Raw genomic sequence first — 16,680 nt, forward strand, 5'->3', positions numbered from 1 at the left:
AAAACTAAAGAGTAGCAAATCACCTGGACCAGATGGTATACATCCCAGAGTGATGAAAGAACTGAAAAATGAAATTGCAGATCTGCTATTGGTAATTTGTAAACTATCATTAAAATCATCTATGGTACCTGAAGACTGGAGAGTTGCCAATATGACACTAAGGCTGATCCAGGAAACTACAGACCAGTGTGTCTGATGTCTGTGCCAGGCAAAATGGTAGAAACTATCATAAAGAACAAAATTACTGAACATATAGATAGGCATAGTTTAATAGGACAAAGCCAACATGGATTTAAACAAGGGAAGTCGCCCTCCAGTCTGCTACATTTTTTTTGAGGATGTGGATATGTGGATAAAGCTGAGCCAATTGATATAATGTATCTGAATTTCCAGAAAGCATTTGACAAGGTCCCTCATGAAAGACTTCTTAGGAAATTAAAATGTCATGAGATAAGGTGCAGTATCCTATTATGAATTAGGAACTGGTTAAAAGATAGAAAACAGAGAGTAGGGCTAAAAGGTAAATTTGCTCATTACAGAAAGATGAATAGTAGAGTGCTCCAGGGATCTGTTCTCGGACCACTACTTTTTAACATATTTATAAATGACCTGGAAATGGGAATGAGTGAGGTGATCAAATTTGCCAATGACACAAAATTATTCAAAGTTGTTAAATCATGAGAGGATTGTGGGAAATTGCAAGAGGACCTTGCAAAAATCGGAGGCTAGGCATGCAAATGGCAAATAAAATTTAATGTGGACAAGTGCAAAGTAATACACTTAGGGAAGAGTAACCCAAATTATAGCTACACAATGTAAGGTTCCAGATTAGGAGTCACCATTCAGGAAAAGGATCTAGGTGTCATTGTTGAAAATAAGTTGAAATCTCTACTTAGTGTGCAGCAGCAGACAAGAAAACAAATAGAATGCTAGGAATTATTAGGAAAAGAATGAAGAAAAAAAACAGACAATATCATAATGTTTCTGTATTACTCCATGGTACATTTTGAGTATATGGACACCATATCACTAAAAAGATAAGGCGGAATTAGAAAAGGTACAGAGAAGGCTGACCAAAATGGTAAAGAGAATGGAATGATTCCCCTATGAGGAAAGGCTAAAGAGGTTAGGACTCTTCAGCCTGGAAAAAAGACAGATGAGGGGATATATGATTGAGGTCTATAAAATAATAAATGGAATGGAATGAGTAAATGCAAACTGGTTGTTACTGTTTCAAAAAGTACAAGAACTAGGGGACAAACAATAAAGTTACTAAGTTGTACATTTAAAACTAATAAAAGAAAACATTTTTTTACTCAACACATAATTAAGCTTTGGAATTTGTTGCCAGAGGATGTGGTGAAAGCTGTTAGTGAAACTGCATTTAAAAAAGGTTTGGACAAGTTTCCGGAGGAAAATTCCATAAACCATTATCATGGTAGAGTTGCAGAAATCCACTGCTTATCCCTGGGATAAGCAGCATGGAATCTATCTCCCTTTTGGGATCCTGGAAGTTACTTGTGATCTGGATTGTCTGCTATTGAAAACAGGATGCTGGGCTTGATGGACCTTTGGTCAGACCCAGTATCTTATGTTCTTAGATTATGAAAAAAAGAGGCCCACTGGCGGCTGAAGAAGCACTCCTGAATAAATGGAGAGGTCCTGAGAATGAGGGAGTGAGAGAAAGGGGACATGTGAGAGAGCTTGTGTGTATGCATGAAAGAGTAAATGAGTGGGTGTTAGAGGTGTGATGTAGAAACAGAGAGTGGGAGAGGGTGTGGAAGAAAGAGTATGTGAATGGGTATGAGTGGGGATATGGGAGAAAGAGTGGGTGGGAGTGGGTGAATGGGGGTATGGGAGAGAGAATGGGTAGTAGTGGAGGTATGGGAGAGAGTGAGGGTGGGAGTGGGAGTGTTTTAATTTTTGTGTGGTGCTTGTGTCTGTTGTTTTGAAATATTTTATTGGTGTTCAAGAATTTTAGCTATTTTGTTTATCTGTTTTTATGAGTGCGCTTTTACCATTATAATTAATGTTTTAAACATTTCTTGATTTTATTGGTTGACTAGCAGAATACCCGTGCTTCGCCACGGTGGAGAAGATGATAGAGACGTGAGAGTTTATTTCACGCAAGTTGAAAAGTAATTGTTTTGAGTGAGTGAGGGCTTTGGAGTTTATATATTTAAAATGAACATATTATTATAGGGTGAGGTTAGTGGTAATTAAAAAATGTGAAATGAATATGTGGAATGAATGTACTGTGAGTTGCCTGTCACGACATAATGATTTCTTTGTATACAACGTTTGCTGTGCGACCCTCTGGCTGCAGTATGATGAGGCTATCAGCTGAGCTGACTCTAGAGCAGGCCACGTACAGCTGGCCGTGCGAGAAGTAGTGGTGCCTCAAGTCAACACCCACGACCTTGAGAGTCTGGCCCTGAGATTTGTTAATAGTCATCGTGAAGCACACTCTGACCGGGAACTGCAGGCCTTTAAATTGAAAGGGTATGTCTGATGGTATAAGGGGGATGCGAGGGATGAAAACTGTTTCCCCTTGTCCACAACCTGTGAAAATAATTGCTTCAATGACATTTCTGTGGAGGGACTTGACTTGAAGTCTGGTGCCATTGCAGAGTTTTGGTGGCTGTAGATTTCTTAGTAACATAATTGGTGCGCCGACCTTCAAAATGAGATTGTGCTGAGGAATGCCTGGAGGGTTCAGACTGTGCAGGAACTCGACAGGGTAATGTACCGCGTCATCGACTTCGACGACTGAGTCCATAGACTTATAAGTTTTTGTTTTTGAGGTGACTGCCTGCAGGAGTGTGTCATTGATAGAGTTTGTTGTGTCTTTTGTAGAAGTTAAAATTGCCCTCTCTCTAAACCACGATGTGTCCTTCATGTGGATGTTTTGAAGATCCGGGTATACCTTTTGTGTAAGACTTTTCAAATCTGTGACCAGGTGACATAGATTTGCCGGCAGTTTCACTTTGCCATCTTGTTCATGGAGTGTACCATCTCCTATAGCCAAAAGAAGGCATGAACACTCTCCTGCCTTGACGTTGCCTGTCAGGTGCACCCTCATGTTCACTCTCAAGCCACAGGGAAGAGGACTAGAAAGAGGCTTTAACTTAATTGGCACGGGTCCCCCACGGAACAACTGGCAGAGTCTGTCTGAAGTCCCTGGCGAGCAGTACTGTCAACCCTCCCATGAGACTGTTGTTGTTTCGGATATCTGGGAGCGTCCTATGGAGAGCCTCGACACCGCCTCTGTGGGCCATGGTGCATTGATCCCACACTATGAGTTTGCACTGTCAGAGTACCTGTGCCGTGTTGCTCTGCTTGGAGTTGTTGCACAGAGGTGTTTCGGTGTTGCTGAGATTGAGAGGAAGCTTGAAGGCAGAATGTGCCGTCTGTCTACCTTCCAGAAGCATCACTGCAATGCCAGAAGAAGCCACAGCAATGGCAATATTTGAGTCTCTTCATACCCTGGCAAGCAACAGGTTGATGAGGAATGTTTTACCAGTACCTCCTGGAGCGTCTAAGAAAAAGATTTGGCCACTTTGACAGTGAACGCTGGTCATGACTTTGTGATAGATGTTCCTCTGCTCAGTATTCAGCCTTGGCTCGTTGTCGTCAACTGTCTTGGCCAGATCACAGATGTTGTAAGCCAGCTCTCTGAAATAGTCGGGGTTAACTGCAGCGTGTTTGTGTTCGTGTGATGGTGCAGGCAAGTCATACTTGTGAAGAGGTTGACTTCCTATAGCCAGTACACAATCCTGAAGGAAGGTGGGGCATTTATTATAGATTATGGATGACCATTCTTGGACATCGTCTTGGAGAGATTCCCTCTGCAGCTACCTAAGAATATCCTCTGAAAAACTATTTTTATGTTTTTCCCATAGTGGTAAGGTGTTTGCCATTTGACAGAACACCAACATAATAGCGAAGAGCTGATGGATCCTAGGTGACAAATGTGAGAATGCAGCTTCCTGGAGAGTATTGTCCCAGTGCGTATCATCTTCTAACAGACTGAGTGCTCAACAGGCAGACTGGAATGTGGGTTGTAGCACACCAGCGACAGTTTTAAGATATTGAAAGGACGATGGCCCTCTGACCTCATGAAGCAAGAGTCTGAGATGATAGCACTCCAAATTGTTTGGGTAGACTATGTACACTCTGCTGAGGACTTGGTCCTTTTTCACTCCTGGGTAGCCTGGTACACGCTGTCCCTGTTTCCTCCTAACAAATTGGTTATTTTTCCAAATGTAGTAGGCTGGGACCTCAGAGTACAGAAGCTGTTTGGCAAAATCATCCTGTGTGCAAAGATCAAAGAACTCCAACAGTGTTGTTTGGGGAGGATTGTGTACTTTTTCTACAACGTTGTCAGCTGTGAAGTAAATCCTCTGGCCGTTCTCCAGATGAACAGCAAGATGAACGACTGGAGGAAAACGTTCATGAATAGGGAAACAGAATATGCGCCAGGCTGCTTCAGAGCTGCTGATGTAATGCCCTATCTCATACCGTGATACCTCGTCATGTTGTTTCTCCAGGGCAAATACGGCCTGGTCACTGCCCTTGTTGATGTATGTAAAGATGTACTTGATTGATTTTACAGAATTGCAAAACTCAATGTTAATATGAGCATGGAAGGTTCGGGAGAGTACACAATGGTAAAGGACCACCCATCTGTTGTCTAGTTCGACTCCATTGATGGTGACGGTGTGGCCGCCATTGGAAGGAGCGCGCCGTCGGTTCTGGGGGTATCTGTCATCTCCTGTCTGAGTTTCTTTGATGAGCGGATGGGGGTACTTCTTATTGCAGGATCCACTTACCATGCAAGGGGAGTTTCTGTTTTGGAGTCCACACGGCCCACGAAGCATCGTTGACTTAACGATTTGGTGGCGTAGCAGGTCAACTTCAGGGTCAGGAATCTCTGCAGTGATCACCTGATCAATGAGGTCTGGTTTGATCCGATCTCATAGCCATAGGAGGATGTGGAGGTGGGGAAGAGCTCACTTTTGCCATTCTATCGCATACATGTAGCAAGTAGTGGAGCCGAAAAGGAGTACTCAACATTTTTTTTGTGACCCTGACGTGAGCCTGGTGGGGTTTGCGTTCGATGTCTGGAATGAACCATCGATGTAGGAAAGTGAGAAGCAGTTAGTTTTTCCAAGGACATGATAGGGAATGATGGAGCCAAGTTTCAGCTTTGTAGGTACTCGGAAAGTGGAAGAATTAGTGATGAGTCAGTGAGTCAGTGAGGACTTTGGCGTTTATATATATAGATTGTAAATAGTATAAATAAATTAATTAGAAAGAAGCTTACCTGAAAACAGGACCTGTGGGGAGAGCCAGTGTATTCACTTTGTCAGGAAAAGAAGTTTCTGTCTGCTGCTTGTCTCAGGACGTGATGAGCAGCGCTGAGTTAGATTGGATATAATCAGTGAGGCAGGGAATAAAGTTGAGCCCTGAAAAGAAAGTAAGCAGAGCAGAAATCAGGGGAAGTGAGCTGTGAGCTATGTCTGGTAGCACTGTGGCTGCTGCTAGGGGAAACGGCTACTGCTGAGTGAAGGAAGCAGAGAAAACATCAGCTGTTTAGCAGCAGTCAACTGATTTGAATCCTCTTTACTATGGATGATTTTTCCTTTCATGACAGAGAGGCAAATACTGAGAGAAGAGAACTACTGGGTGAGTGCTGAAAAGGGAGAGGGATGGTGAATTGTGGCCAGTGTCTATGAACTAACATTCTGATACAGACTGGTAAAGTCAGTTTAAATGCAGTCTGGATGAAATTCATACATATATCATAATTGTATGAATGGTGAAAGGATTAGAATGAATACAAATATTAGAAAAGGCAAAAGAAAATATGAAAAATAGTTTTATGATAACTGGAAAAGATATAAAAGTTTAGGAAAGTTAAAGTAATAAATTAATAGTCTATTTGGTAGGTTCCAAACACCCCTGTTTGATGTAGTATAAACCAAAACAACTTTGAAAAGTAAAGCGGTAACTAAGGAATGATGTCAAAAGCTTCCTTAGTTATAAGTGAACAGGTGAGAGTAGGTAAACTAATTAGAGACTCAGCACAAATAAAAATAAAAGATACACAATATATAAAAAATTCTCTTATATTGAAATAAATGAACCCAAATAAAAATGAGCATAAAAAGAAAAATAGAACATGTATAGTGAGTAGTGCTGTGCACTATTTGTACCAATGACATCAGCAAGAGACTAAATCTTTAGATTTAAGAAAAGAAAGGACAGTTACAGAAACAGTTGGAGTTGAGAGTTAGACACCTAAGTGTACAGAGGTGTGGGTATGCTCTCTGTATTAGAGGCCTAGTGAGAAGTAAAATAAAACATTTAATGAAAGGACAATTACATTTTTAAAAAGAGTGAATGATAGAATGTTTGGTAATAGAGATGTGAATCGGAACCGGAATTGGTTCGGATTCCGGTTCCGATTCACATGTGGGGTTTTTTCAATCGGGCCCGATCGTGGTTTTGTTTATTGGCTGCGCCCGAGCCGATAAACAAAAAACCCACCCCGACCCTTTAAAAGTAACCCCTTAGCCTCCCCCACCTTCCCGACCCCCCCAAAAACATTTTACAGGCACCTGGTGGTCCAGTGGGGGTCCCGGGAGTGATCTCCCGCGATCTCCCGCTCCGGGCCATCCTCCTGCTCCCGGGCTGTCGGCGGCCACTAATCAAAATGGTGCCGATGGCCCTTTGCCCTTACCATGTGACAGGGTATCCGTGCCATTGGCCGGATCCTGTCACATGGTAGGAGCACTGGATGGCTGGCGCCATCTTGTGCTCCTACCATGTGACAGGGGCTGACCAATGGCACCTACCATGTGACAGGGCCGTCCTCTTGGGAGCGGGATGATGGCCCGAAGCGGGAGATCGCAGGAGATCGCTCCTGGGACCCCCACTGGACCTCCAGGTACCTCTAAAAAGTCTTTGGGGGGGTCGGGAGGGTGGGGGAAGCTAAGGGGTTACTTTTAAAGGGTCGGGTGAGTTTAGGGGTTATTTTTGTGTGCCATTTTTCCCGCCCTCCCCCAAAACGATAAGGGAACCCCCACGATCAATATCGTGGGGTTTTCCTATCATTTTGGGGGAGCCCCCGATTTCTGACGATTTTGAAAATATTGACGATATTTTCAATCGTCCGAAGCCCGATTCACATCCCTATTTGGTAATGTCTATGAGGTTCCTGTAAAGGTAAGGTAGTTTAAAAAAAAATATTTGCTGTATCGCGTATAAACACAGCATTGAGTAGGATATATTATTGTTTGCGTGACATATGTGCTGAAGAGGAATAGAACACTACATTATCGAGTATATATTTGAGTAGTGTTGAACATTTAATGGCAGACTGTGATACATAAGACTTCTAATAGTCCAAAACTGCCAGCATGAATACAAGACAAATGAGGTAAAGAGTTACTGAAGAAATCCTTTATATTACTTCATATCGATGTTTTAAAAAAAGGAACCTATAAGTATAATTGAGAGAAAGAATGTTATGTAAGAGTTTAAGGTGGAATTGTTCTTTCATAAATAAAGAAGAAAGAAGAAGAAAATACAGGGAAATTCAATTATTTTTTATTTTAATCTAGGTAGTAAACAGTAACAATTAGCTGTCAATGACAGACCTCACAGGCTGACACATATAATAGTTTGAGGAAGATTCTGAAGCGGATTTAGGGAGATAGATTTTTTTTATTGAGTTGTTTAAAGAATATGGGCCTCATTTTCTAAAGTATCGCAGGCCTGCAATACTTTAGGGAATGAGGGGCGGGGGTATGAAATGGGGGGCGGGCCTGCGCTAGCCAGCAGCGATCGCACTGTCGTGGTGCGATCGCTTCCGGTTTCGCAACCAATAGTGCCACCATAGAAGGTGTAGCTATTGGGCGCGAACCCAGACGCGAAAAGGCCTTACCTTTTCATCGTCCGTGGCGTTTTCGCGGAGTCAGCCCCGGTGATGCCCCGACTCCTCCTCTTCCGGGGCCGACTCCGCCCCCATTTTGGTATCGCACTCGATAAGGGACATTTCGCGTGAAAATAAGGCCCTAAGTTAGTAGGTGAAAGAAAGAAGAAACAAGACAAAGAAAGAAAGTAACAAGAAGAAGAAGAAGGAGAGAGAGAGAGAGAAAGAAAATCATCTGGCCAGCAATGAAAATAAGAAGAAAAACAGATGTTATATATCTGAACTTATATTTCTTATAGCCAGGCCTGAGCTAATACATATTCACAAATTGAAAAACAGAGAAATTAAAGATAACAGAGAGAGAAATAAAAGGAAGGAAAAGACTATAGGTAAAACATTACTTACCTGAATATAACAAGAAGAAGAGATTGAAACTAAGCAAAAGAAAGGAAAGAAAACACAAAATATCAATTCTTTTAAAGTATAGAAAAGAAAATATGATATACTAATGGACTACATAATGACTACATAATAAAAGTATAAGATTTATATATTGAAGGTAATATACTTATCTGATTGTCATAGGAGTTGAAAGTAGTTGTAATTTATTATTTGTTTATTGTAGAAAAAGAATACTAAAGAGAAAAGATAATTTATTATTATATTATTATTAACAAAATAAGGGAGAGTTTAGTCATAAATATAGATTTATATTCATTTATTATGCTTGTTTAATGGTAATATTTATATAATAAAAAAAGGTAAACTATATATACTTATCTTCATTATTTATATTGAATTTGTTGTTTTGAATTGGTGAAATTTTATTCATATGTTAAACTACATCCCTGTGAAGTATATTAGAATTTGCTGACCTGGTCAACACGACTACACATTTAACATCAACCTCGGCCACGACAGGAATTCTTTGCTCTCACTACACGGGGGTGGTTTACAAGATGTTTTATGAGGAATGGTGATATTTCTGTTTTTCCATTATTGCATTGCATACAGAGTATGGCTTTTTGCAGTGATCAGTTCAGTTTGTCTGCACTTTTCTGTTTATACTCTATGGTCTCTTTGTTCCGTATTTGGTGCGGGTCTGTCTGTGTTCTGCATGCACGACTGAAGAGAGGTATTCTGCTAGTATATAGCTTTTATGTCGGGATATATAGCAGCCTGGAATCTTCTGTTTTCCTAATAGGAGGTGCATTGGTGTTTTAGGAGCTCGTACAATATTTGCAGTGTTGCCTTTTCATAGGTAGGGTTGTTATGGTTTGAGTGCTGTTTTGGTATGGGAGATTTACTATACTGTGAGGATAACTTTCAAAACTGCTTGCATGCGCCCATTTACGCATGTATTTAGGTGTATGCAAAGTTGCTATTGTGTTTATAAACTGCGTGGATACGATATCTGCAGGTTATATGTGCGCACATGTGAAAACCAGGAGACGCGCAAGTTTGGACTAATCAGGAAAAGTAATGCACTTATCCAGATAATTCCTGATTTATGCAGCTAAGTAGCAGCACTTAGCTGGATAATTCTGAAAAGTGCTACTTGTCTGTCTAAATAGAACATTTTGGACTTATCCAAGTATGTAAGATAGCCGCATAGGTCTAAAACAAAAAGTGCTACTTATCTGGATAAGTTCAAATTTGTCCAAGTAGTGGCAAAGACACTACTTACTTAGCCAGATGAAATTTTTTTTTTTTATTTTACATTTCTATAATTCCAGACAAAAGAAAAATATACAGGCAAAGTAATCACTTTTTCCACAATACTAATTACATCAAATTTGTCCGCAAGGAAACAGAAAAAGGGAAATAGTGATTTAAATATATAAACATCAGAAATCTTACTGCCTGATACAGAATCTTATATACTAGTTGGGGAGATCCAATTCACTTAGAGCAATAATACCAAACATCATGCTAATAGAATACTGAGGTTAAGGCAGTTAACAAATTTAATGCTGAACTTTATCTTATCCTGTTTCTAAAGTCCACTGATGATTTTGCAAGAAATTCTCCAATTGTTCAGGGTCATAAAATACATATCTGCTCCCTTCCACTCTCATGACACATTTACATGGAAATCTCAGAATTATCTGAGCTCCATGCACTCTAGCCCAGGGATCAGGAACCTTTTTGGCTGAGAGAGCCATAAACGCCACATATTTTAAAATGTAATTCCATGAGAGCCATACAATATGTTTAAAACTAAATACAAGTAAATGTGTGCATTTTATGTAAGATCACACTTTTAAAGTACAATAAGTCTCTGAAAATATTACACCAGGCCTTAAGACACCAATACATCTCCTATTAGGAAAACGGACCAAGTCAGGCTGCTATAGAGTCCTACACAGAAACTACACACCAGCAGAAAACCTCACCTGAATCACGTGCTGTCCCTCACCTAACATAGAATAAAGAGACCAAAACGCATAACAAGAAGCATGCAGAAACAACTGAATTAGAAACTGCAACAAGCCAGAGTCTCTGTATGCAGTGTAACAAAGGAAAAAAGAAACATCACCCATCCTTATAAAACAAATCAAGAAATATAAAATCATCAGCAGTAAAACTGTACTAACAAAAAGAACATATTTCGAAACAGCTGATGAGTGGAATATCCAATAATTAAAAACTCATAAAACATTTCCAGATACCAACAAAATATTTAAAAATAGCAGACACAAAGACCCAGTAATGAAAAATAATAAGGATACAAAATTGTTTTTGCTCTGCATACCTGGGAACGTTTGATATCCAGGTGTCCTGAGATTGTTCTGAATTAGCAGGAGGTGGGGTGGTTTGCTTGGAACGTTCTCCTCTCTCAGTCACATACCAGCGCTCTCTCTCACACTGGCTCTCAATGACACACCTATACCCACATGCTCTCAGTACTCACATATACACATTTTTTTCTCTCTCATTTATATAGGCTCTTAATTACACATTTACACACATGCTGTCTATCTTTTCACGCTTACACACACACACAGGCTTTCAATCACATAAATACATGCTGTCTTTTTCTCTCACACACAGACTCTCATTCACATGCTTACAAACATGTCCTCTCTTTCTCTCATTTAAACACAGGCTCTCAATCACATACTCACATGCTCCATCACCTAAACCAGCTCTCAATCAGAAACAGACACACATGATCTCTCTCTTACTTATACACACAGGCTCTTAATCATACATACACATGATTTCTCTCACACACAAAGGATCTCAATCATACACATATACTCTTTCACACAAACAGGTTTTCAATCACAAACTTACACATACAGGTTCCCAATGGTAAATTTACATTCATGCTCTCTCTCTCTCACAGGCAGGCTCTCGGCATCGGCCCGAAGAAAAGACTGCAGCGCGGCTCAGAGGAAAATGAAGAGGTTCAACCGCGGCCGACGAGCTCTCTCTCCCCCACCCCCACCCCGGGAACTCGCGGCAGCAGCAGCCTCCTCCCAACGCTAACCTCTTCATTTTCAGCCCTCGCGGAGGCGGAGTCCCATCGGCCGCGGTTGAACCTCTTCATTTTCCTCCGAGCCGCGCTGCAGTCTTCTTTTCTTCGGGCCGACGCCGACCGCACTAGCGTGGCCTCTTCTTGCCGCGCACGCACACGATACTCTCCACTTCCTCTTCCGGGCCGCGGGGGGGGGGGGGGGGGGGGGCAGGAAGAAGAGAGCATGCCGGTGCCGCTGACTCCAGCTGTCCTGCCGCGTTCCGCCCGGGCTGACAGCATTTTAAGCCTGGGCGGAGGAGGATCGGGGAGCAGCTGGGTCAGCGGGAAAGTGTGGCGACACTTGTCTGCGAGCCAGATGCAGCCCTCAAAAGAGCCATATCTGGCTCGCGAGCCATGGGTTCCCGACCCCTGCTCTAGCCTGTGGTAACAATAAAAGAAATCTCTTTCTTTTCCTCTGAGTGTCCTTAGCCACATCTGGATAAATCCAGATTTTTTGATTTAAGTATAGAACAGATCGATTTTGTAGAAAATTTTTTATTATTATATCTCTGTCCCTTGATGTCAAAAATTTAACTAACATTGTGCCTCTTCCTTCAACCTGATGTTGTTGTAAGGTTTCCAGGAACTCAGTAATGTTCAAAATATTTTCTCCATCTGCCTCCCGATTTTCCCGATCTTCTTTTAACGATGTCACAAAGTATGCTTTATTTAGAACAGGTAATTCTTCACCAGAAATTTTAGCTTTTAAATTGCTCCATCGGAGAAATCAAGTGGCATTTTGGAAAGTTTATAATCCTGATATTAGTATTTCTCAGTTCATTTTCTAGCAGCTCCAATCTTTTATTTATTAATGTTTCTCCTTTTACAATGGAATTTTGAACAGATTCCATTTTATTTACTTTCTCTTCAACATGAGCCATTCTCTTTATTTCTTCAGCAGTAACCTTTTTTAAATTAGAGAAAGAGTCTTGGGTTGCTTTTAAACCTTCTGATATTTGCCATAAGAGAATTTTGAAGAGTGGAGATGGCAAACCATAAAGATTCCATCGTTATATTTTTAGGTTTTTCCAGCGGTTTTAAGGTAGGAAAGGGTGTCAGTTGAAGCACAATATTTAAGTCTTCAATATCTCTAGATAAACCCAGTGGCGTTTCCAGGATAATTCCTTCTCCTCCTACTGCTCCTTGGCTTACAGAGGGTTCCCCTCCCCCCACTGGGGTAGATGCCATTGCATCACCCTCTATATTAGGAACCAAGTTCTCCTCTAGCAAGTCTACTTCGGATGTACTCACCCCGACTAACGCCTTCCGTTGTTGGGTGAGTTCTGAGCTTGCTGATGGGTTCCCAAATGGGGGGGAGGGAGTCAGCGGTGCTCCAGGGCTTAAAGATGTTTCACCCGCTAGTGGCGGCGTCTGCTCAGCGGTCGTCGCAAGCGCGGAATTCTCTGGAGTTCTGATTGCCTGAGGGTAGAACTCCGTGATTGAAGACTGTAACATCGGCGGGTTGGGAGCACCCGAAGAACATTCCCTTACCCTGCCTTTTCTTTTTGTATGTGGCATAGTCCCCCTCACAGGAAACAGCAATGTAACCTTTACTAAGATCAATCGTAGGAGCTCCAACTCTACCTCCTCTCAGATCGACGCCATCTTGGATCTCAGCCAGATGAATTTTAATTTAGCCCGATAAGTGTGTAATACTTGAATAGATTTTACTCACATTATTTAGATGTATTTACCTCCCATAAGTTGGTTTTTATACATGTAAGTCAGGGGATTTTCTAACATGCACATGACAATGAAATAACCAGTTTTACCAATACGTCTACCAGTTCACCCATTCCATCTACAATTCGTGAAGACTCTCCTAGCTCTTAACCTGAAGTCTCCCCATTTCACTAAAGCCCCCACTCAGTCATTTTTCACTTTTAAAATGTTTACGATTACTTACACCAGATATTGAGCAAGAGTAAATGTATGCAAGTAAAAAACTTACACACGTCAATTTGGCAGGCTGTAAAATAGCAACTTACATTCGGAAATGTTGGCCCCCTCCCCACAACACCCCTGTCCCACCCATTTTTTACACACGCAAATGTCCTCACAGTCCCTGATATATGCACGTATGTTGTGGTTTTTACAATAGCATATTTAGTCGCATATATGCTATCGTACATGCGCGCTTGTTGTTTTTTATGCACGTATCTTTTGGAAATGTATCTTTATAATTGTAATTCAATGTACTCAAGAATTTCTGAGGGTCAAGCACACACCCAACATGCGTTCCAATAGGCCCAATACCATATGGGTTTCAAGTATCTTTTTGGAGGGTTTTCTGCTTGGCAGCACAGCAGTGCATGTATATATAATATACATCAGGGTTTCCCAACCAGTGAGCCTTCAGATCTGGTCAGGTGTGTCACGGAAAAGTCACCACTGCCTGATGCTCAGATCGAGGTGAGCACCTGGGCACTGCTCACAGTACCTTGCAGCAGCATGAAACACCAGCTCGTAAACACATAGGAGCTCTTTTCTGAGAATATGTATAGTTATGTGTGCCTCTCCTTCCTAGCTACAGCATGAATCCTGGAGGGTGGCAATTGGTGGGGCAGCATGCAGAGCACGGAGAGTTGGCACCTGCTTCGTGCAGCATACACAGTGCACACGGCTCCTCCTCATCTTCCCCATCTTTGAGTTCTCCAAGCCTCTGTCTTATCCCCAGGCCGGGGGAGACAGGGAGAACATGCACTGAGCACTGGATGCAACTCATTTGAGTGTTGGGAGCATAAACAGTGAAGGAGATCGGGCAGCCACATGTGGCAGCCAAGATGACTAACTGAGCCAGCTAGCCACACCACACCTTCTCTCTTCTTCTGCAGGAGCTGGTACATTGTGACAGGCTCATGTGTGTCTTTGCCCTCTCTCTTCCTTTGTTTTAAAATTTGGAAGAGATGCTGGTGGTGTTTTCAGTGCTTCTCTGGCTCTTCTTTTGGCCATATTCATTCTTTCTAAGTGTGCACTGCCTGCTTGGTGCGCCACACAATATTTTTGTTAATGTAGATGTGCCTTGGGCTTGAAAAAGGTGGGGAAACACCCTTTTAAAGCCCAATGTTGGAAGTGATATTTTTGACTTCAGAAGTCTGTACTTTGAATGCTCTTTTTCATGTAAAATCTGTTTTTATAAATGCTTCATTCTTAATTGTGTGTGTGTGTATGTGTGTGTGTGTGTGTGTGTGTGTGTGTGTGTGTGTGTGTGGGAACAAGGCTGTAGGATGCACCCAGGGCAGCTAATACCCTTGCACTAGCCATGGGTTCTTGGGGTGGGATGAAGATTTGGGGTGTGGAGGGGGATCAGTTGTTAAAAGTTTAGATTGCTGGAGGGAGCTGGACCTTTTTTGGTGGGCTCGGGACAGAGAATGAAAAGATAGGATGGGGGGTGGGGCGGGGACAGGAGCAGCACAGTCATTGTTCACACAGAGCAGCAAAAAAGCTAGCACCAGCCTTGAAAGCAGCATACTTAGGCCAAAGGATTCTTCAGCCAAAACCACCGTAACTAGGCGAGCAGTTAAAGAGGACACAATCTATCTTCCGTGAAGTACTGGAGAATGGGAAGGGGCATATCAGGTCAATAAGCTGTACAAAGTAGCATTCATATTGCTGACCTAAATTTATTAATTCAAATTATCTAAAAGAAGTACAATTAAATAACGTATGGACCCTAACCTGTCAATTGCCAGAAAATTGCTTAGTAAAGTGAAATTTGGAGTCTTTGAATGAAATATAAAAAAATCAGCTAGCAAGCAACAGCAATAAACATTTTACTGCTCCATCCAGGATATGCATTACCTCTGAAATATGGGCTGCTTTGAAAATCTTTCACCTGTCCCATGTGGAGTATGTTTCCTGTTATACCAAAATCAATTAGTAAATTATTTTCTTGAATTATCTTACAATTTTTAAAATTTGATTGAAATGTCAGTATTTATTTATTTTTAATTTTTATATCCCGATGTTCCTGTATAATATACATATCACACCGGTTTACAAGTAACTAACTGACTCCTCGATAAGAGGTTTACATTGAAACATAGAAACAATAACAAAAACAAAATCAATTATCAAATACAAATAAAATGAGAGTAAACAAATAACATAATAATAATAACAAATAACAGGTAACAGAGAATAAACATGATTAGTTAAATTGCGATCACGAACTGATCAACAATCTATGTACAGTAGGTGATGATGCTTACCCTTAATTCACAGTGAGCTCTTGGCTGGCCCAGTGGCTTAGAGGCAATGCTGTGTACTGCCATGCAGAGAATCTGGATTTGATTCCCAGGCCAGGATTCTACTCCTCAAGCCACCTAGGGATGGGAAGGCTGTCAAGATAGCATTCACAGCCGGGGGGGGGGAGTTCAGTCATCGCTCAATGGTGACATCTAGTGGCCAGATTTAGGGTCTACATTAACCAGGTTCTGGAGAGAGAGCTACAGTTTGTGGTTCCTGGCCAAGGCCTATCTCTGCATTGGCTGGACTGAGGCTGAGCTGCAGGTGGAATATAATAACATTTATAAGGTATACTTCCTGGACTATACAAAATTTCCAAAGGCATTCTTTCCAAAACATGTGTGTGAGAGATGGGAAAACTGTGTTTTTGCATATGAGCCAGAGTAAAACTTTGTTTTGTATGTGTGTGTGAGAGAGAGGGAGAAAGAGAGAGCAGGAGGGAAATTTCGATTTTGTATGCATTTGTGTTCAAAGAGGCAAGAGCTGAGGGAGTGTAATTTTCCCCTGTTGGTTAAGTTATGCACATAAGTTTGAAGGCATAGGAAAAATACTGATTTTGTGTGTGCAGATGCAGAAATGGATGCTACCTTGCTGCAAATAATATAGTTGACATAGCATGCTTGTTTTTCCAATTCCATGAGTAATTTTCCTGGCAATAGAGAGAGAGAGTTGCACTCATAAACTGAAAAAGAACATTGATGAAAATCAGTATACACATACGGCATTCTCCAGCAATTTCTGTAAAGAGCATCTAAAAACAGGAGGAAAAAAAACCTCTGAGTAGTTGTGAATGAAGGCACATGATGCCAGATTCTACTCCTAATTCTGATGGACTAGAAGCCCAAAGGAGCAGGATGGAAAGTACTGCCCCTCCCCCCCCAAAAAAGGATCCCTCATCAATATTTCTCTACTCCCCCATTACTGTTAGCTCACGATACCTGATTATGCATTACAAGGATTCAAAATGTAA

General features: G+C 41.5%; 1 protein-coding gene across 1 annotated transcript; it reads right to left on the reverse strand.

Moving 5' to 3' along the window:
- Positions 1-2,269: 2,269 nt before the first annotated feature.
- LOC115092373 lies at positions 2,270-3,082 on the reverse strand. Its single transcript, XM_029603177.1, has one exon. The coding sequence runs from the start codon at positions 3,080-3,082 to the stop codon at positions 2,270-2,272; it is 813 nt and encodes a 270-aa protein (XP_029459037.1).
- Between the last annotated feature and the right edge of the window lie 13,598 nt (positions 3,083-16,680).

The sequence above is a fragment of the Rhinatrema bivittatum genome, chromosome 5 (genome assembly GCF_901001135.1).
Source record: "Rhinatrema bivittatum chromosome 5, aRhiBiv1.1, whole genome shotgun sequence".
Lineage (NCBI taxonomy): Eukaryota > Metazoa > Chordata > Amphibia > Gymnophiona > Rhinatrematidae > Rhinatrema > Rhinatrema bivittatum.